Consider the following 22593-nt stretch of genomic DNA (forward strand, 5'->3'; position numbering starts at 1 on the left):
CAGTGGGGATTTGGGCAGAGGGATGGCTACTTTACACTGAGCTCACTTTAGGCCATTTTGATCCATTTAAGACCCACTTAGGATCAATCTGTTACAAATACAGCTGTCTATTGTTCAGATGTACTGTTGAAAATAATAGCACAAAGATGCACTAAAAATTGCGGCATTCATAACACTTTAACAGAATCCAGTCAAATCAACAATTATTAATTATTTCAAATTTTGATCCCCATTTACTAATAAAGAGAAACAAATCTTATTCCGCATAGTGAATAAAATCAAAGTTCACATCCACAATAACTTTAAATACTGATACACAAAAACTGAAAATAACATTTGAAAATGTATTAATATTATTATCTATTTTTTTTTTATTTGCATTTATTTTGTAAATTTAATTTTGATTTTATTTGGTGTATTGTAAAGAGTTGGATAATATTGTGAGTGTCTGTTATGGGACAAATTAAGAAAACCTAATCAAATGGATTTCAAGTTGTAATAAATGCATCAGTACATTTGTGATGTTTGAGCATAGTTAAGAAAAATGTGCTGCAAATATGCAAAGCGAATTAAGGTTAATAATGCTGAATTAAAAAAATGTCCCATTAAATGCAAAAAATCTATACAAATATTTAACTGCAGCTGTTCATTAAACACAAATTTCTACTCTAAATTAAAATATGTATCTTACTGCTCATTCTTTTATTCATTATTAAAATAAATATGCAGTATTAGAGCTTAAGCTTACAGTCTTGAGATACAATACTCAGTATAATACATCCAAAGGAAACATTTTGATATTTTTCTATATGGAAATTAAATGATGTGAGTGTCATATTACTCACCCTCATCACGGGAGTAGTCCTCTCCAGAGTGGGGCTCAAAAAGGTAATCTCCTGTAGCCAGCTCAAATGCCTACAAGAGAAGCAAAAGGCCAACTTGAGTGTCCACTGAGAGAAACTGAATAGTTGTAATATGATGCATACATACAACATGTAAGTATATATTGTCCTCACCATGCAGGCAGTGCTCCAGATATCTGCAGGAGTGCTGTAACCAGCTCCTATCAGGACTTCAATAGAGCGGTACTGTCTCGTCTGGATGTCCTCTGTGAAGTGTTTATGCTGCAGAGGAGAGAGGAGACCAGGAGAGGAGAGGAGAGGAGATGAGAGGAGCCAATATCTCTTACCATTAAAATAAATTGAAAATTTCCAACCAACTAAATGTCCCAAATCTCTTTTGTTGTTTAACCAAGAAATTAAAAAAAATTAACCAAGAAATTAAAAAACTTCTACTCCTCCCTTTTTTTTTACTTTGTTAGAATAAATGAACTTCAAACACTGTGAGACCCACAGCAACCAATTCTCACCAATCTGTTATGACTGCTTTTATGTTTTGGTTAAAAACTTCCCAACAGAAATCTCTGGCAAGTAGTTGTGCCAGATCATCTGATATTGACCAGGCCTTTATCCAACTAAGAGGATTATTCAAAAGTCAAAACATTCGTCTGACTGGATTTCAACAATGTCAACAATAATTACAATAAAAGAATAGGTCACCTTCCTGTGATCTCCTGTGATCTACAGCTAAATCTAAAAATAAAGAAACAGTCTTACCACCCAGCAGGCATTTCCAAGATCAGCGATCTTGACGCGAATAGATTCAGCGTTGCGAGGATCCAGTGGGTTGATTAGGAGGTCTGCAGCTCTGGCCCTGACTGAGAGGGAGCAGAGGGAGAGAGCACATGTTTAATGCATATGACCAGGACTCTTCGTCTTCTTTTTCAACAAGGAACCCAAGGAACCAACTATGAAATGTAATGACGTGTTTTCAGAGTGTTATTAAACTAGAAAAAAAGACTTGATGTCAATAACTTGTTAGAGAAATTGTGTTTATAAAGGGAGTTGACCCCAGAGCCAGAGAGAGAATGATACTAAAATGAAAGTTGTGGGTGGAGGACTTATGTTGGTGATGTGTCATTGATAATACCCAGATATTTGGACACAGAGATGTAATAATGAGCAACAGGATAATGTTAGCAGGCAGCTATAATGTATAAGATGAAAATGAAAATCAAAACATAGTGATGATTATTCATACTCTGCTGATCTGTTCCCCCACCTGCGATTTAAATTAAGTTGTTAGGATGATTTTTCTGTCCTTTTTTTATCTACATCAGTAAACCTCATTTACATGTAGATTAAAAAATCCTTTTCAATTGAGGCCTTGGAATAGAAGGCAGCATAAACGAGGCAGTGTAAATCATTTACTCATTATTAATACAGAAAAAATGAGAATGTAATGTCTGACTAATGTAATTAGTATGAAATGTGATTTAATATTTTTTGGTAATTTTCAATTTGTAATATTCTTTTAATTTTTTTTAGCTTAACACTTGGAAATGAATGTTTATATTGAAACAACAATATTTCAAAACCATATTTGTTTTAAATAAAAATGATGACATAACATTTGATAATAATGAAAAGTCTTTCCTAAATATTGTAAATCTGCTATATCAGCGAATATAGTAATTTGTGTGTAAAGCAGTTATATAATACATTTAATTAATGTAGCACATCTCTTAACCACGTTATAAAGTAAAACACAGAAAAGAGAAATACATACAAAAAAAATTAAACACAGCAATCATAAACACAGGTTGATATTATTGTTAAAAATAAAAATATAATGACATGAAAGCGGTAAAACCCAGCAACATATAAAACATTTAAATAGTAGACAGTATATAACCATGTCTCACCTTTGGGTGTGTCCCCCGTGCTCGAAGACGACACGGTGCGACTGCGGTCAGCCGGGCTGTTGGGTGACCGCCCTGCTCCGATTTCTGCTGTCCCCACCAATACAGGGTTTCCTGGCTCAGGATCCAGGGGCAAGTCTGGAAAGATGGGCCTCGCTGCCCGTTGTGGCTCTCTGGATCCGTTGGTCAGCCCCGGTCCGCCCAGGTCGCCGTTGTACATCTCATAACCAGAGCTGAGAGAGATTTCCCTGTCCGTGTAGCTCAGCTCGGACTCCACCAGGGGGCAGAGGAGAGGCTCGGGGGTTGGCGAGGGTGGCGGAGGGGGGCCAGGGTTTGGTTTCAGTAACTCAGACCCTAACAAAACGTGGCCGTTGGTTTTGGCTGAGTTGGTTTTGTTGTTGTGGGGTTTGATTGGGGGGGAGATGTCCGTAAGGAGGTCAGCTGTCGTGTCGTCATCCTCATCTTCGTCGTCGTCGTCATCATCCTCTTCTTCCTCTTGCTCCTCCTCATTCTCCCCGTCCTGCTCCTTCGATTCCTCCTCTTCCAACACGGCCTCCGCTGTTTTGCTGTCACTCTTTGGCTCCTCTCTCTCATTCTCCCCTTTTTCAGTCTCTTTCTCCACCTCCGCCTGCTCCTCGCCTTCCTCTTCCTCGCCTTCCTCCTCCTCTACCCTCTCTTCCGCCTCTGCGTCCTCTTCGTCATTCTCATCCTCTGTCCCTTTCAATCCCTCCTCCTCCTCATCTTCGTCCTCATCTTCTTCCTGCTCCTCTTCCTCTACCTCTGCTGGTGCTGCATCTCCACTACCTTCCTCTGAGGTGAGGGGAGGAATGGGGGCATCTTTTTCAGTGACAGGCGTGGGCTCCTCGTCCTCTTCTTCCGCCTCCTCATCAGGGTCGTCTTCGGTGATGGTGGGTACCTCGATCTGCTCCTGAGGAGGTGCTGCGCCTAACATGGAGGGAGGAAAGGAAGAAGCATTAAAGAGAGGAAGTGAGTGGGAAGGAGATGTAAGTGAATTCAAAGACGGCGTAGGCAGAGAAAAGAGCAGCCTGAAAAAAGAGAATAAAGGAGGCAAAGGAGAGAAAGTGAGAATGAAAGAGACAGGGGGTGGAGAGACAGAGGGTGGAAGATGGAGATGGAGAGACACTGTTGTCTTTTTCTTCTTTTTTATGTGAATCAGCCTCTCCTCCCATACACAGTGGGTCTAGTGTGGGCTGAGTAGTTGGAGCTAATCCACCTGCTATTCATTCACAGACAGAATCCTGCGCACACGTACTCAGACGCTCACTCGTGCTGCAGATCAATGAACGCCACAGCTTGGATTTAGAAAAAGAGTAGAAAGTAGAAGCTAACCTAAATACGTTGCTTACTCTTCCTTCACATTGGAATTCACTTGAATTGAAAGCTGCAACCAAGATGTATCATCCATTAAACTGAATCTATAACAAAGTATTGTACAGCAAAAATCAATAAGATGGTTTAATGAACTAAAAATTAACTAGTGGTAGTTCAGTGTAAATGTACAACACACTCAGATTCTACAAGGGGATGGCTGAGGATGACATTTTTCAACTTAGATTCCAAATGGTCTCTAACATCCTGGAGATCCCTGTCATCTGGTGGTGGTTGGCAATTTACCATCAAACTCGTGCAGAAGATCTTGACACGTACAAGGGACATTTACCATCTTGTCCAATGTTTTAAAAAACACTTAAAATGACACAAAATGGCAGAAGTTCAGACGAAATGTGATTCCAGCTTTACTGAACAAATGAGAGACCGGTGATTCAGAGGTCTGAATAAAGCCGCGAGGAGGCGATATAATAAATTCATTGCAAATGGCACTTTTATTTTTATTTGCGCGCAGCTTATACAACAGCATCTAAGTAAAACAGATATGACAGGAGATGTCAGGCTGTGGCTTTTAAAGTGCCCAAATGAAATGTCAGTTTGTACTAAACTGTATTCTTGGCCGGGTGAACGACCCTCTGAACCGAGATTGAGACTGAAGCACAGAACATCATAACAATAAAACATGCACACTTCACACTTCACACTGTGACGGCCGAAAAAAATCTCCATCCCAGCAGGGGTGGGTCCGTGCACAGCCACAGCCAAATATTCGCCAAATCCACAGGAATTCATTTAAAATTTTGATGGGAAATATAAATAGTGACAGATATTCCAGAGTTAATCCTGGTAAATGTGTGTAAAAAAAAATCCCAGGACATTTAGGGGACCAAACATTTTGCTCCACAGCCACAATAAATCATATTTTGAGGTCTATATATAGGGTGAAGAGGTTAACACTGTCGTCTTGAAACAACAAGATTCTGGGTTCACACCAGGGCTTCTCGTGTATAGTTTGCATGTTCTCATGCGTGTGTTTGCTCCACATGGTCCAGCTCCCTCCCACAGGCCAGACACATGCAGCTGAGATTATTCGGAGACTGTAAATTGCGAATGTGTGTGAATGTGAGTGTGAATGGTAGTTTGTCTCTGTATGTTAGCCCTGTGATACGCTGGCGACCTGTCCAGGGTATAAACTGCCTCTTGCCCAATGTGGGCTGTGATTGGCTCCAGCCCTCACACAACCCTGAAGGAATAAGGGGTGTATATAACATGAATGGTCTATAATTGGGTTTACACTCTTTTTTTTCGTTATTATAATACGGATACTTTTTTCTGGCCTGATAATCCAAACTGAACAGGTCGTGAGCACGGGGTCAACATGCAGAGACAAACAACCATTCACACTCACATTCACACGCAGAGTCAATTTAGAGTCTCCAAAAAACAGAACCCCAGTCTGCATGTGTCTGAACTGTGGGAGGAAGCCGACCCAGAGAAAACCCCTCTCAGACACAAGGAGATTACACATTACAGATTGACCCCGACCAAGCTGGGATTCAAACTGGGAACCTTCTTGCTGTGAGGCTGACCACGCACCACTGTGCTGCCTTCCTCTAAAAATCCCTTCAAATCATCAGGATTCCCAAGGTGGAGTTGATCACTGTATTTAATATTTGTATAGCTGCACCTCAAGAAGAAAGAAAGAAAGAAAACCTCAACACACGACTCACATGTATGATTCGTCAACCTGATGGGCCTCTCCCTCTCTCCTCCCTCCTCCTCCTCGTCTTCCCCATCCTCCTCATCGTCGTCATCCTCGTCGCTCTCTCCCAGGGCCATGCTGGGGCCGAGCGCCGCTGACTGCAGAGATGAAGACAGGTTGTGCTCAGGTGCCTCTTTATCATCCCCCTCTTTGACGCTCTCTTCCTTTTTCTCTGCCTCTCTCTCCAGGGCTTCGATCTCCAGCATCCGCCTCTCCAGCAGCTCCGCCTGCCGCTTCTGTTTCTTCTTCAGCTTCTTCTTCTTGTTCTTGGAAATCTTCCCCACCTCAGAGGAGGAAAAGAGGTACAGGAGAAGAAGAGGGAGAGTCACAGGAGGCAAAACACGGCCTGAACAGGAGAAATTCAAGGAATAAAACATTTTGATATGTATTTGAATGGTGCGTGATGTTTATATGTAATTGCCACTAACACTTCCGCTGTGCATTATTATATCATATTATAATATTTGTGCATTTTAAAGAGAGCATGTGATTGCTGTCCGATGAAAATCATGCTGCCGAGAATTTAATGTGATTTTGAATTTTTCCAAGCGAAAGAAAAGGATCACGGTTTCCTTTATTGCTTCAGAGAAATGTATTAAAAACTGTTCTCAAGTCACACGAGCACACATTCTGCCAAGGTCAGACATGTTTTAGTTATTTTACACGACACATTTACATATTTGATTTTGCTCTCCTTGCTTTTTTGAAGGACTTATTTGGAACAAGTTGATGCCAAAGTCTTCCCTGCACCAATCAGGAACTAGAAACATTGGAATCACCTTCTGCTGAGAGTTATGCTGCCAGACAACTGTCAATCAAATGCGACCACACGTACACAGTCCTGATGACAGGGATTCACTGAGATTTGGAGCGATTAACTCTTAATAAACATAAAGAAATTATGTCATTTTATTTGATTATCGTGTCACGAAGAACACCCACTGGTTTATATGAGAAAAGAGCCCCTAAGGTGACATGGGCAAAACAATTATAATTCAAGTTTCTTGTGCACACCTGAAACTTACTTTATTTATTTTTTCTGCCCATGTCACCCTAGGGGCTCAATGTAAGGAATTGTCACAAAGAAGAAAACAGAGTTGTATTTCTTAATTTATACAAATCCGACACCTTGGAGATACGTGGTTTTAACTGGACAAAAACTAAATGTTATATAACAGTCAAATTTCATTAAATTAGTTTTTTAAGGCCATTAAAAAATACACAAAGTTTTAATTGTAATGCATGTAGAGTATTCCTCAAATTCTGAAAATAACTATTTATTAAAGGTTCAGGATGAAGTGAGCATCTGTCCTTACTAATATACTTGCTAAAATTTAAATATCATGGTGCACCCAGTATCTTCCCTGTGTCTCTTGCACTTTGACTGACTGCATAGTGTGAAATGCCCTGGAAACACATACTGTATCTTTCTTTTAACTTGAATGTTTTGTTGTTTTTTGTGTGTGTTCATGTTTGAGTGTGTTAGTGCATTTCTCTGATTTTATACTCACATCTGTTGTACTCACCGGTTTGAGCTGAGGGGCTGTGCTAACTGACAGGCAGAAAGAGAAACAGCAACAATCAGTGGCTTCAAGCTTTCACTAACATCAGTCCGTCACTCAACCGAGTTCAAAATACATCCAATAATATCGTCTTCAGGAAAGTCGATCATCAGGTTGTGTATTCATGCTACCTTTTAGGGGAGACATATTATGCTTTTTTCAGTTTTTCTATTTCCTCTAGTATGATGTAGGTTTTTTTGTAAATGTGAAAGTTCTGCAAAGTTAAAACGTTCTCCGGTCCGTTTATAAGAGAGCTCCTGAAAACACTGCTCCTCAAACACCCAGTCAGTCGTCCAGACCAACACTTCTGCACCATTGTGATGTCATCATTCCAATGCCCCACATTTGCATAAAGCACGCCTGGCTAATCTCCTAAAGCTATTCTGACTAATCCCCTAACAGAGCCAGGTAAAGCCAGAGAGGAGGCCGACATTTCCTACACACGCTTGGAGCGGTTAACCAATCACAACAGGGTGGTCCAACTGACCAATCAGAGCAGACTGGGCTTCACCAAGAAGGGAACCTTAAAGAGACAGGAGCTCAAATCAAGCGTTTGAGACAGAGGCTGAAAAGAGGAGCTGAAGCAATGGACAGTATGAGGACAGTGATGACCATTTCAAGTAATAACTCAAATTTAAATAATGAACCTCAATATTTCACACTTAACGTTATGTTAATAGAAATCATGTTGACTGGTCTACTCCTGGTTTCCAGCTCAGCAGCTCAGCAAGTACAACAATATTTCAAGCAGCATTTTCTGTTCATCAGAAATATAAACTCGTTATATCCCGAATGATAAACAACAACCAAACCTCATGTTGATGACAGAACATTGTATTTACTCAGTCTCTTCAGTCACTGACAGATTTGTGTCACCACTTAGCTCTTCTGTTTTGACAGCTGATTGCTTTGTGCCCGAATGTAAGCAACGTAATTGGTTACCCCCAAGGCTAAAAAAAGACTCCATTGGCTGACGCAAGGAATTGACAGCTCATGGTGGAGAGGGTGGGGTGGTTGGGGGTTCACCCAAGGAACAGGGTTCATGTTGAGTTCATCAAGACTGTTTTTTAAGAACTATTTTTCTTTTTTCCGGCAGAGGAACTTGGTGACAAGAGATGAAACAGCAAGAGTGGAGGAAAAAAACAGACAGCAAGTCGTGGAGGAGACACAAAAGGCTTCTATGGGAATAGTATTTCTTAATTGTACATTTTGATATTAAACATGATCATTAACAGTAAAAAAAAGGGTTAATACATATTTGAGGATTCATGATTTATTCCTTTCACTATAAATAAAGATTATAGATTAGGAATAAGGACTGTTATCCTACTCTATGTATAATAAGTTTACCGTTTTACATAACAAAAAACACAAAGTCTGCAAAAGAAAACAATAAACCGATGGACTGCGACTCAATTCCTTTCGAATTGATCAAACACAAGTGTTAGTGTGTCCCTACCTGCGGATCCAGACGGCGGTGGGGCTCCGGCTTTCTGCCACTCGGTTGCCTCCATGGCCATGCGCCTAACGAATGCATCATCTACGCACATCAGGATGTTCTCCGGCTTTATGTCCGTGTGGATGATTTTACACTTTGTGTGGAGGTAGTCCAGACCCTGCAGGACCTACAAACACATTCAGGTAAAAAGTCACACTCTTTCTTATTAATACATTTAACTCTCTGTACTCAGTTATTGTCCTCTGTCTCTCCCCATGTCCTTCCTTCTCTCCTTCTCAGAGCCAAAGTAGCCGTTCCTTTAAATCTTCTCAATCTTGAAGACAGAGAGGAGAGGCTGTTTTTGTTTCACCGTTTTTCTCCTCGGTTTATTCGGAGGCTCTGAGACTGAAACGCTGATGGAAAAACACCGATTTAATTTCTGCTCATCTTCCTCTTGGCTTTTGAGAAGTGAGTCGCTGGCAGGGGCTGAAATGGCTGAAAGTCCTAATGTTTGAAGTGCATAAAACCATGCACTGTAGTGGAAAGCTTTGGATGTGCTCTTTGGAGCCTTTTATATTCTTTTCATGTTATATTTCTCAATCCGCTTTCTTCTCTCTGTCTTTTGACCCAGTCTTTCAAAGTCCATCTCTGAAGACTTTTTACCCTCAAGAAAAACCCTGTCAGAAAAATATCTCACTAATCAAGATATAGTCCACTACATAGTGAGGTCAACATTTTGCAGATTGTCCGAATGTTTAATGAAGTTTATGTTATACTCTGAATGTTGGACTCATTGTTTCCCAAAGTGCAAAATGAAAAGTAGTGTTCAACCGATCGAGCAATATGTACAGTACCATCATGCAGTGCTTTTAAAATGTATAATTGTATTTTTCACCAGCCAACATTGTTTTTGTACGTCATAATCCTGCAAAAACGATGTAATTGTTTCTTTTGCCCCTTAGCTCACTATATGGTCCTTTACATTAAATATAGTGAGAAGGAGTGAGTGATTTCAGACACTGCCATAGTGAATGAAAAAAAGTCTGTTTGCCTACTATATACCAAAGTGACCAAAGTGACAAATGCAGTGCAGACAGTGTATATGACAAGTATGTGACATTATTGTATTCTCTATAAAACGTCCAGATTTTTTAAAAACTTTTTTTTGTTGCCTATGTCAAACTGTAGATGTCACTGTTGTAAACCGCTTTGTTATTGTATTATTTTATGTGTATATGTCTGAGATATTGTGATGTCTATAAGTACATTAGTTTGTTGTGTGTGCGTGTGTGTGTGTGTGTGTGTGTGTGTGTGTGTTTGTGTGTGTGTGTGTGTGTGTGAGTGACTTACCTGTTGGATAATGCTCTTGACACACGGCAGTGGCAGACCTTGGTAGTTAGATTTAATAATCCACTTCAGCAGGTGGTGACCCAGTACCTCAAACACCATGCACACATCTGGGGATGGAGAGTCAAGGACCGACGTCATCATCATCATCATCACACACACGCACACGCACACACACACACACACACACACACACACACACACACACACACACACACGATAACCTGATAAGGATACGTATGCCATTGACTCCAGAGATCTTGAAGTCATCTATCAGCTGGACGACCATGTCTTTGTTGGGGTCGCCGGGGTCGCTCTCTCTCACCTGAAAGATGAGAGGACAGTGAGATGAAGCAAACACTGGAGGAGAAAGGGAATTAGAAAAGAGAGCAGGAAAGAGAGATGATGAAAGGATGAGGGAAAATGTTTGATTCTGATAGGAGTGTCCTCTGCCTCCACCGTGCAAAAAAGACAACCTGAGAGAGAGATGCAAGGTGCAAAGAGAAAAGAAGGTCGGAAAGAAGGAAAGAAGAAGAGGAGGAGTATAAACGTATGGATGTAAGGATGCAAAAACTAGAGGAAGAGGGGAAGGAAGGAAAAAGGAACAAACAAAACTGAAAAGGATGAAATGATAAAAAAAATCTGACTCCCAAACACCAAAGTATCAAACCAATCAGATCCTCACACATCGCAGCAGTTTGATCTCGTCCAGGGCCGTCTCCGTGTAATGCTGGGCGCTCTTCACCACCTTCATCGCCACAAAGTTCTTCACTCTGTAATGACACACAGACACACAAAGATGCATTATTATGATTTCGTAGTGACTCACAAACCAACAGGCTGATAAAGGCAGCAATGCTAACTAATGAGTGAATGTGAGAGGTATGGAAATAGCACCTGAACCAACACTGGCCAACAGCTTGGCATTCACACTGCCCACACTGACACTGCAAATGCTAATGTGAGAGCTATGTGGCATTTTATTATGAAGTTGACATCATGTGATAGTACACCAGGGACACACTGCTTTGGTCTTATCATAGTCCACACACACACCTATTGTAATTGATGGTATGTATTCATGACTCTTTTGTAACTACTGTATGTTATGTTGCATGTTGTATGTCAGAGTGTTCTGACCTGTGTGACATTGTGTAGTCTCAATTTGAATGTGATAATATTAAATTAAGTGCTGATTTTACTGCAAAAATGAGTTGATAAATTGACAATGATCATCATTTAATTTACATCATTGAAGAAATGTAAATAAATGTTGCTTATTCTTCTTGTACATAAAATATATTTTGGTTTTAAATTGATTGGATAAAAATTCAAAAATGTCCTCTTGGCCTCTGTGAAAATGAGATGGACATTTATAAATATTTTTGGACAAGTTATAAACTAAAAAATAATCATGAATTATTCAGTAATGAACATATTTGTCACCTTCGACAAGGAGGTTGTGTTTTTACCCCTCTCTGTTTGTGTGTTTGTTGGTTGGTTTGTTTGTAAGCAAGATTACACAGAAACTACTGGACAGATTACCATGAAACTTGGTGGAAGGGGTATGGGTCAGGAAAAGAACCCATAACATGTTGGTGCGGATCCAGGAATTGTGTTTAACTTGTTTTACAATGCATTGCAGGTGTTTTTCATTGTTTTAGCGGGAAATAATGAATGGCTCTTGATCAATCAATCAATCAATCAATCAATCAATCACATTTTATTTGTATAGCCCATATTTACAAATCACAATTTGTCTCATAGGGCTTAACAAGGTGTGACGATCTTGATGGAATATAGTGAGTTTAAATGTGGTTTCATAAGCAGCCTTGGCTGAGGTATGCTCGCTGCAGAGTGATATGCTAGTTTTATTAATTCTGAAAAATGTACAGTGCAAAACAACGACAAGAACAATGTATAAAAAGCCAAACTACTGCAAATGGAAATCTACCAAAACGGTTGAACTTGATACAAAATGAAAGACAGAAGGAAGAGAAGAGGAATTCCAATGAAAACTGTTGTGAAAGGAAGGAAATAAACAAAAGAAAGTAGAAGTAAACAAAAGGCAGAAGGAGTCATGGAGGAGTGAGAGAAGACGACATCTGCCTCGATATTGACATAGTGAATAAATCCATGGTGCCGGCATTTGTCAAGCACTGGGATTAACTGTCCAGTGTGAGTCAGGTAACGCAACTCCAACTCACGGGATTATGACCACCATCAGTGTAATTAACACCAGTGACATGAGTAAATTAGTTTGTGTTTGAGTGTGTGTGTGTGTGTGTGTGTGTGTGTGTGTGTGTGTGTGTGTGTGTGTGTGTGTGTGTGTGTGTGTCACAGAAAGGTGACACTGGGTTGATGATACTGTCATCCATCCTCCACGGTTGCCTCGTGAACACAGAAACAACATCACAGTGCAAATGGATGGCTTTGGTGCTAGTGCACAATGGTGTTGGTCGCAACTGTCGTAGTGGTGACGTGCCAGATTCTGTCAACAGGTGCATGTGTGTTTGGTGTGTGTGTGTGTGTGTGTGTGTGTGTGCGCATGTGTGTGTGTGTGTGTGTGTGTGTGTGTGTGTGTGTGTGTGTGTGTGTGTGTGTGTGTGTGTGTGTGTGTGTGGGCTACATTTGATGTTGTGTGTGTCTATGTGAGCAAGGTCAAGTGAAGGACTCTCATGAACAGCATTTGTGAGCATTCAAGCGCTTTTTTGGGTCATGAGTAAATGTGGTGAATGTCTCAGCATGAAGCAAAATTTTAAAACCTATATGTACAGTGTGTGTGTGTGTGTGTGTGTGTGTGTGTGTGTGTGTGTGTGTGTGTGTGTGTGTGTGTGTGTGTGTGTGTGTGTGTGTGTGTGTGTGCGTGTGCATATGTGTGCGTGTGACTCACTGTATGTCCCAGCACAGCCATACGGTGGAGAAGTGGCCCCACCCCAGCTTCCTGATCACATGGTACCTTCCATTGAACAAATCCCCGATCTTCACCGGATGGTACCCTCCTGAGAGGGATAAAGAGAGAGAGCGGGGGAGAGAGAGAGAGAGAGAGGGAGAGAAGATGAAGGTTACTGGCGACTGCGAGAGATAACCAATGACATGAAATCCATTAGTGAGCAAAAAGTGGTGGGAGAGCAGCACAGAGGGAGGGAGGTCAAACAGACAGGAGACGTGACAGGAGAGACGTGTTTCACAAGTGGGAGAAAGAAGATGCAGGAGGAAAATACAGCACAAACATTTCCAGTGGCATGAATCTGCAAAATTTTGTGAAGCAACGATAGAGAGAGAGAGAAACAAAGTCGTTTCTTTGACACTCAATTTTAGATTTGACACAATAGCGCGATTCCAGTTAAAACCATTACGAACATTAGAGCTTGTGTCTGGGAAGCATTTTTGCAGTGAAGGATGTAGTATGTCGCTATCATTTGTTTCTATCATTTCCTCTACTCTCATTGATATAAATGGGTTGGACATCTCTCAGTATGATGCAGTATTATTCAGCAGCACAACAGAATCAATCATAAAAATGTGTTGAATCAACAGCGTCATTATTCTGTCCAGCGTAGGAGATCTAGATCTAAATCAGATTATTGGATTAAATAAATAAAAGATATATATATACACGATTTAGTTAATGTCATTTTAACTGTTTATTATTTTGAAACAGGACTGCACACAAGGCCTAGCAGAATTAATGTGAATGAACTTGCATCAACAATATTCATGCCAACATATACAACTGTTACTGGCAATACCTCCATCGTAACAATTGTTATTTCTGCTCTCTTCATCTCCGTCAGACATTTTCTCATTTATAAATACTTTACACTCTTCTCCATTTATATCAGACACGGTCTCATCAATGTTGTAAATATTGTTATTTTATTGACGTGACTCTGCTACACGTGACATCTATTGCACGTCTGTCCATCCTGGGAGAGGGGTCCCTCACATGCAGCTCTCTCTCGTGTGTTTTCTCCAGTTTTCCCTCACTCTTGCTGAGGGTTAAGAGCATGAGCAATGAGGGAAATTGTGATTTGTGAATATGGGCTATCAAATAAGATACATTTTCTTTCTTTCTGTGTGGATTTTACATGTTGTTGATGTGAGTTTTCTCCAGGTACTTCAGCTTCCTCTAACAGTCTAATGTCTTGCAGATTGGAAGTGGGTTAATGGGAGACTCTAAATTGTCAGTTTGTCTGTGTACGTTGGTCCTGTGATATGCTGGCGACCCGTCCAGGGTGTATCCCGCCTCTCGCCCAGTGTCAGCTGGGATTGGCTCCAGCTCCCCACCAACCTTCATAGGGTTGATACACGGTACAGAGGATGGATTGGATCTGTGGATATAGTTCACTGTGTACTGTATTACACCTGCTTCTAATGTTTTTATCCGTCTCTATATAAGCAGTATTGGACGACTTGTTCCACTCACTGAAGCTAACAGGATCTGATGCTGAGCTTCAGTATATTCTCACTTCAAAATGGACTAAATGTTTTCTCACTTAACAAAGTAGAGCTTGGTCTTTGTTCTTGCCACAGTGACACGACCAGCTGGCAGAGGGAGAAGTCGCGTCTGACAGGGCAACATTGTTGGAAGTGTATTTTGTTGAGCACAAACTTGATAAATTGTGGTGTTTCAAGTAAAACAGCACAGACACACACGCCGGGTGGGCAGGTGAGGAATCAAACACAGAAAACTACTACAGAAAGCTACTCAATGCACTTCTGTGCAGTAACAAAGTGCATTATCTGTTTTAAAAGTACGGGGCCCGAGTACAAGTACGTCAAATGGTCAGAAATAAATAAAAGGGTTACCAATAAAGGGTCTTATGTAGATAATATGAAAAACACTTCTGTTTTTGACAGGAAGAATGTGAAAATAAGAAAAATACCCAACAGAGATTCAATCTTTTCTCTTTTCTATCATCTTCCTCATGTGAGATGTGTAACATAATCTCAAGAATTGACCTAATCAATGAGATATAGGCTGTCTCAAAGTATTATAACATATGATTGAATTACATAATGCCATATTTAAACTAATTGAAATACTTTTAAACAGGCTGCACTATTTATTTCATTAGTGAATCTGTAGTGAAAATGATCCTCTCAGCAGTCGGTGCACTCCTCTCTGGCATCGTGACCCTCTGCAGGAAACAAGTCTGCCGCTCCTCTCTGACAACAAGCAAAACAACCTTGAGATGTTGGTGTCACAACTAATGAGCCTCTCAGACCGGCGGCTAGAGTGACACCGGTGTAAAATCCCGTCAGGATGGAGGGAGAAAGAAAGAAAGAGGAGAAAATCCAGACAGGGACAGCGATGGAGAGGGGGAGACAGTGTGAGACAGGGCAGCCTTTGTTGAGCTCTGCAGCAGCAGACATAGAGAGTGGAAGTAATGGGCTGGGACAGACTGACTTCCGAGTGTGCGTGGTCTGCTCTGTTCATGTGTTGCTCTGACCTTTGCAGTAGTCGGCGGGGTCCTCCTGCTCCTCATCATCGGAGCCCAGGATCTCCTCCTCCGGCTCCGGGGGCCCCGTCGGCTCAGGGGGAGGCGGAGGGGGTGGCGGGGGAGGAGGGGCGCTCACTGGGGCTTTCTGCTGGGTCTCAGGCCTGTAAATAAAACAGTGGGATGAAAGACAGTTAACCTCTCAAGTCACTTATTTTTACTTGAAATATAAGCTTGAGCAATTTACTTTCACATATTTGAATATTTGCAGCCATGACTCACAGCGAGGGCAAACATGAACTGCGCTTTAAGAGCAGATGAATAATATGAAAATAATAACTTGTGATATTTCCATATATAAAAGATGTCAACTCTTCCAGTGTGTGCTGCTGACTGGCATCGTTGACAGTTATTCATCTTGCACTGAGCTCATGAAGGCTTTTACATTCGCTGCTCTGAAACACACTATGTCAGACAGGTGCTTTTCTGCAGAGAAAAACAAGGCTCAGGAGGTGACGTGCCACATATCTGCTTGAAATAAAAAAAGGATAAACTACAGCGATCAATTGCCAGTTGCTGAACAAATAAAGAACATGTATTCTAGAGAAACTCATATGGAAGCGACTGTAAGTCCAAAGAAAAGAGGGACAACCTCACAACTCTTCTGCACTGTTATATCCGGTAAAATGAAATGAAGAAGCGGTAGAGGCACAACAACAACACCTGATTCATTCAAGCATTTTCTGCAAGAAGAAGTCCATAGAAGACGCTTAAATAAATCCTATATCTATTCATTTTAAGTGAAAGAAATATATATATTTTTTTATTTTTTATTTCCCTTCCTGCCTGCGCATTCTGCTCTGTCCCCATTCAGGTTCTGTTCCTGTCTGTGAGTGCTGCTGGCTGGGTGTCTTCTATCAAGACCACTAAGACACTGCAGTATATTAGAACTGGTACCACCACAGTGACTCAGCCAATTCACCACACACCTTGTACACCGGCCAACCTCTCTGCTTTCTGGCTGTTTGGGAATGTTGTTGTTACCTTCCTGCCCCAAAAAATAACTGTTGTTGTTTTTTAATCTGTGCCCAGCATCCTCAGCTAACATCTCTGCTGTAACCTGCCACGCTCAGCCTGCCTCCTCTGGCGTGCTTCACTCTGGACTCTCTGTTTGCCTATAAAAAAACTGTTTACTAGTGCTGTCTTGTTAGAACCAGTACCTTTTTCAACATTCGCTTTGTCAGTTCATTTTGAATTCTTGTCTTAAACCTCATTTTAAGGCTACACGTGACTCTGCTCCTGTGTCCTGTGTTCCATTAGACATTAACTTGGTCTGGAACATAGACTGTATATAAAGATGGACGACGAGTCTCCACTTCATCCCACTATCCAGAAATGAAGCCTAAATCTTACAGATACAAACGCTGCCATCATGTGCATTTGGAGAATCTGTGCAGAATTGACCTGAGGATTGACCCATGGTAGCGAGGTCCCACCAATACATGCGCTTAACCAATCGTGAGTCAGTCTCAGCTGTCAATCATGACATTTTTATTGCATCAATTAACCAATTAAAACTAAACTCACTGGAGGAATTAGCACTTGAACAAACATCAGTGTGATGAGAACTGACTGAAACCATCTCGGTCCTTGTACCATCCACTAACATGACGAGGGTGGGATTTAAAACCTGCAGCCAGCCACCAGGTGGCGATCAAGATGCTTTGGCTTCACTTTTGGGAAGCAGTCATGTTGTCCATCTGTATATACAGTGTATGTCCTGGAACCAAGTTTATTTGTCTTCCATTTTGTCACATTGAAATTCAATAATTAATGTCTGAATGGTGCAGCACTACAGTCAAAAGCAAAGTCACCACTTCTGTAACTATCTAATGTCAAACTCAGACAGTATGGATATTCCTGCATTCCCTATCATTTCTCTTAAAGTAAGCACAATATAAGAGAAGTCTTCTTCATGATTAGGGATAGAATAAACATTTTTAACTGTGATATGTACCACTGATTATCTCAATATCAGTTATCGTCCCAACACTTGTAGGACTTATTCAGATTTGTCCCATTGATTCTTATTGCTACATTGTCTTGTAACAACAACTTTATAAAGGATTCAATCACAGTAACTATCGTGAGTCAATGAGAGACATTGGTCGTCAAAGCGTGTTTGTAGCTCAGAGACGGTCAGGTTGAACTAATCCACACCCACTCCTCACCTCAGACATGAATCAGCAGATACAATGGAAACTGTCCAACAACAGACAAAACGAAAAACAACTTCTTTCAATCCTGAAAAAAATGTAGCACACCGTAAAAACAATGGCGACCTTGAAAGGGGTATTCGGAGCAGGTATTTCTAAAATGTACGACGTGATTAATGACATAGACGGAATAATAAATAGAATATCCAGAATGACAAATAGATGCATAGATTAGGCTTCATCAGCTTTTCAGGGTTCATCTCCCCGTTCCACTTCCTTGCCCTTGTCTGAAATGGAACTGAGCCCATGGGAGGGTGAACATTAAATAGGCTGCAGAGCACAGGCTGCCTCTTCTCTTCAGGCCTGGCTGAATTTTCAGCATTTAGCTGGCGCCCTTATCCGGGGCGACTTACAATGAGTGATCAGGCGGGGCACTGCCATGGCACACATGGATATTTATGGAGATTTTTGGAAACTTGTGCGTAACATCCAACCTCTACGGCTACGCCATCAGAGTGCCACTATGCTACTTCCTTCAGGACATCGTAAAACGACGTGATGGCTTTTAGTTATATTGTGTTAATATTACCTCATACTCAACACACTGTAAATCACAACTAGACACAAACATACATAGACATAGAGGAACACATGCACAACGCTTGGAAACAGAACAGACCGGCAACGTGCACATTGTGCAGCACATACACAGCAAACACAAATAAAGGAAAGGAACTCACTGAAGTTGACGTCCTGTCAGTGATTTTTTCCATTTCTAACATTATCTTTTCATATTTAGATGTTGTTGCTGATATCTCCACAGTGTCCATCAGTTATAAACATGTTTTGTAACTAAATCATATTTTCTTGGGTGCAACCTGCAGCATTTTCTCCCCATCATTCTCCAAGAAGGTTAGTTTTCACCTGTGTGTTTGTTTGTTAGAAGGATTATCTAAACACTACTGAACCAATTTCTACTGAACTTGGGGTCTGGGTCTGGGAAGACCCCATTAATTGTCGGTGCGGATGCGGATTAAGGGGCATCTTAGATGGATCTTAAATCAAATTAGACTAAATAAATAAAAAGCTAAATCTAGCAGATTTTAATATATCTATATCAAATTTCATATATATCATATATATCGATATAATGCTCATGCACTGTGAAAGCTCAGTGATGAAGTATGACACATAGTTGATCCACCTCAGATTAGTAAAATGTTTTGCATCACTCAGGAGAAAAATCTAAAATCAGTCTTTAAACTTAACAGAAATAATTTTGTGACATTTATTGTTACATTTATAGATATTGACTGATGTGGAAATTGTACTTTCATACAATTATTGTCCATATCACTCAGCCAGTACAACTGTGTTTAATGATCGTTATAATCATTATCTGACCACATCCTTTTTAATTTTATATTTCTGCGATAAGAACTACACAATCATGTTCAGGATTGTTAGCCTTGGCCGAGGTATGCGCTCTACCAAGTGCCATTCTTTGGGCCAACGTGGCATGTGTACATAAATGTGTACAACTACACACTCAGATAAATGTGCAGTGCTGTCCAAATTCCTTCACATTTATTGTTTTTGGGAAAATAAAAAGTACTTTGACAAAGGTATATAATCACAGTCACAGTCACAGTCAACTAAGTAACTTCATCTCACGCCAATAATAGATGCAGACAGTGTTCTGAGATGTGAATAAAACTCGTGCATTCATACTCAAACAGGTTGATGTTTTCAATCAATCAGACATTTCATCATCAATCCAGTCTTCCTCTAAAGAGAAGTGGCTCTTTCAGCAGCATGTCTGTGAGACTGAATGAGACCAGCTGAGCCTGGGAGAGCTCGTCAAACACTTCTTATTCAGCGTCACTTCACGCTGGCAACATGATCAAATGCTAAAATTAAGACAGAAAAAAAAATATAAACACGTAAACACACAAAGCCCGCGCTTGTGAGCTGTTATTTAATTGCGGTCACAGGCGCAGACACATGATGGAGGCTCTCGGTGTGTTACCATAGCAACTGCAGGGCAAGGAGGAGGAAGAGGATGAGGGAGGAGGAGGGTGTCCAGGACAAAAAGTGTTAACCTGGTGGCAAGGCCAACACGCACAAACAGACACACAACGGCACGGCTCCTCCCTTCCTGCAGATAAAGACAGAAGATGACTTGGCATTGAGAATTCCTTGCCATTTTACAACTTGTGCACACACACGCACACACACACACACACACACACACACAAACAGACACACACAGGCAGTAGAGGGTGTCCTTGCAGTAGGATGCAGCTTCTTTACCAAAGCAGTCACGTAGGGTGTCATACATCACGTCTATAGGCTCAGTGCTTTTATACTGCTCATCTTGCCATTGGCAGTACAGACACTTAACCCCCATAACTTCCTGGACCCGTGCCGAGCAGCAAAAACATTAAGATAGCAAAGACGCCGCCTGAGTAGGAAAGACGAGCAGAGCAGAGGCGGTGACAGAACAGAGAGGAAATGGAGCGGACGGACGGACAGAAAACAGAGAGCGAGAGGTAGAGATGTAGAGGAGGAAGAGGAAGGGAAAGAAAGAGAAAGAAAGTCAGATGTAGAGACAGACGAGAGAAGATGAGCCACCAGCCAAAGAGAGGGAGATAAACAGAGAAAGGCAGACAGACAGGGAGAGGTTAAAATTATGCAGGTGATAATAGAGAGACAGACTGAAAGACAGAGAGAAAGAGATACCCAAACAGAGACAGAGAAAAATAGAAAGACAGAGAGCAGTCGACTGACACACAGACTGACAACAGACTGAGGAAAATCAGAAAGGGCCCAGAGAAGAGGAGCAGAAAAGAAATAACAGAACCAAGGAGGAAAATACAGAAAGCAAGCATGAATCCATCCACACTGATCCATACTGTACATCACACCAACCTGTTAAATGACACTGTCAGACAGGTGGAGGTGGAGAGAGCATCAGTGGTGAGCATGTAAAACACTGTCTCTAACAAACTAAGGGGCTATGGGTTTGTTTTTCTCCTATTTTGTTTGTATAAAAATTGTATTCGATGCAAATCACCTCACGGATCCATAGAGTGACTCGCTCAAATGCATTATCAATACATTTCGTATTCATATTTTTATTCAATTCTTTGATTAAACAGAAAATGTATTTGTATCTTTACACGTAACATCAGATTTGTACAAACTACATTTATAAAACCACCACAATCTGCATTATAAACCAATAAGTCTTATTATGTTCCCACTGCGGACCAACGGGTTTCACTCTAACCAATCAGGAATGATTGAGTCCCCCCCTCTGGTCAAACCGGCACTAATCAATTTCCTCCATTAATTGGCACTAATTCACACTCTAGGAGCAACAATTTCCTCTTCAAGAAGGTGTAGTTACACCACAGCACATCTCCTGCAGCAGCTACATTCTTTTAGATTACAGACAATTACAGACAAACTTTTAGCAACAACTTAAAGAACGTGTGTGTGAGTGCCTTGCCTCAGGGCAGAGTGGGAGAAGTAAATATGAACCACCAGGACTGTCCCACGTGTAAAGTATTTCATGTGTATATCAAACAAGTGTGTGCTTGTGTCGCCGTCCCCTCTCCTGCAATAATGCATGTTTACATGGTAGCATTAAATGCACATTTTAATGGAGGTTACTTTGTACATGTACACCCTCCTATTGGTAAAGCAGTATCTTTGTGTGTAGAGAGTGTAGAGAGCAGGTTGAGACATGAGTCTTTCACTGCAGTTTTACTGTGGAGGTAAATAACTGCAGTATGTACCTTACACACACACACACACACACCTACACACACCTACACACACACACACACACACACACACACACACACACACACACACACACACACACACACACACACACACACACACACACACACACACACACACACACACACACACACACACTTATATACAGTACATGCCCAGAAGGCTTCTTACATCCTAAGCCAAGTAAAAGAGTGTGTGCAGGTCGTAATGAACACAAACGCACACACACACAGGTTTTTGGCCTAACACCCAACAATGGCATCTGTAGCACCAGTGTTAGATTTTTAAGAGCCTGACACGTTTTCCATGTCCCGGGTGGTTTATATCTAAAAATTTGCATCAAAATCACTGAAGAAGACATTTCTCCTCCCACACACAACTGCATGTATGATCAGTTTACATGTTTGTGTAAGGCTAACCCTACTTGAAAGGTTTGTCTTGTTGCTATAATAAGCCAAGGGCAATGTCCAAGCTCCAGCATTCACGCTTGAAAACCAGTTCTGTCACAAAGCTCATCATCCTGACTGCAGTGGAAATGTAGTGCTGTGCTGGAGGATGTGGAGAAAACTGTGGCAGAGAACAAATGTGAAATGATTTCATTTGACGGATTCCACAGGGAGGAGAAACTGAGATGCAAACTGAAGACCGGATTCAGAACAAATCGTAAAGCAGTTTTTTTTTTTTTCCTCCCTGTAAATTCCTCATCGCACACCACGCTGTGCACACGTGTCTGGACAGCTCTGCTGCTGTAAAGTGCTGACATGACAGGGCAGCAGTGAGAATGTCAACATGTGTACAGGTAAAACAAGTTTCCATTTTGATATAAATACAACTGTGTGTGTCAGCTAACACAAGAGTCCAGTGTCAGCATGATGAGTAGCTATACAAGTTCTAAGTGCTTAT

At 41.1% G+C, this 22593-nt stretch overlaps 1 protein-coding gene across 3 annotated transcripts in view; it reads right to left on the reverse strand.

Moving 5' to 3' along the window:
- srpk2 (SRSF protein kinase 2) overlaps positions 1-22593 on the reverse strand; it is a 48023-nt gene that overhangs the window by 7121 nt on the left and 18309 nt on the right. For all 3 annotated transcript variants that reach the window (XM_034589103.1, XM_034589105.1, XM_034589106.1), the window contains exons 2-13: positions 15677-15828; positions 13114-13222; positions 10906-10993; positions 10458-10545; positions 10224-10330; positions 8895-9060; positions 7385-7425; positions 5842-6157; positions 2765-3706; positions 1617-1717; positions 1017-1124; positions 846-915 (exon numbers count right to left, since the gene is read on the reverse strand). In XM_034589103.1, coding sequence (XP_034444994.1) covers positions 846-915; positions 1017-1124; positions 1617-1717; positions 2765-3706; positions 5842-6157; positions 7385-7425; positions 8895-9060; positions 10224-10330; positions 10458-10545; positions 10906-10993; positions 13114-13222; positions 15677-15828 — 2288 coding nt within the window. The remainder of the gene's footprint in view (positions 1-845; positions 916-1016; positions 1125-1616; positions 1718-2764; positions 3707-5841; positions 6158-7384; positions 7426-8894; positions 9061-10223; positions 10331-10457; positions 10546-10905; positions 10994-13113; positions 13223-15676; positions 15829-22593) is intronic.

Source organism: Hippoglossus hippoglossus, chromosome 6 (genome assembly GCF_009819705.1).
Source record: "Hippoglossus hippoglossus isolate fHipHip1 chromosome 6, fHipHip1.pri, whole genome shotgun sequence".
NCBI classification, from domain to species: domain Eukaryota; kingdom Metazoa; phylum Chordata; class Actinopteri; order Pleuronectiformes; family Pleuronectidae; genus Hippoglossus; species Hippoglossus hippoglossus.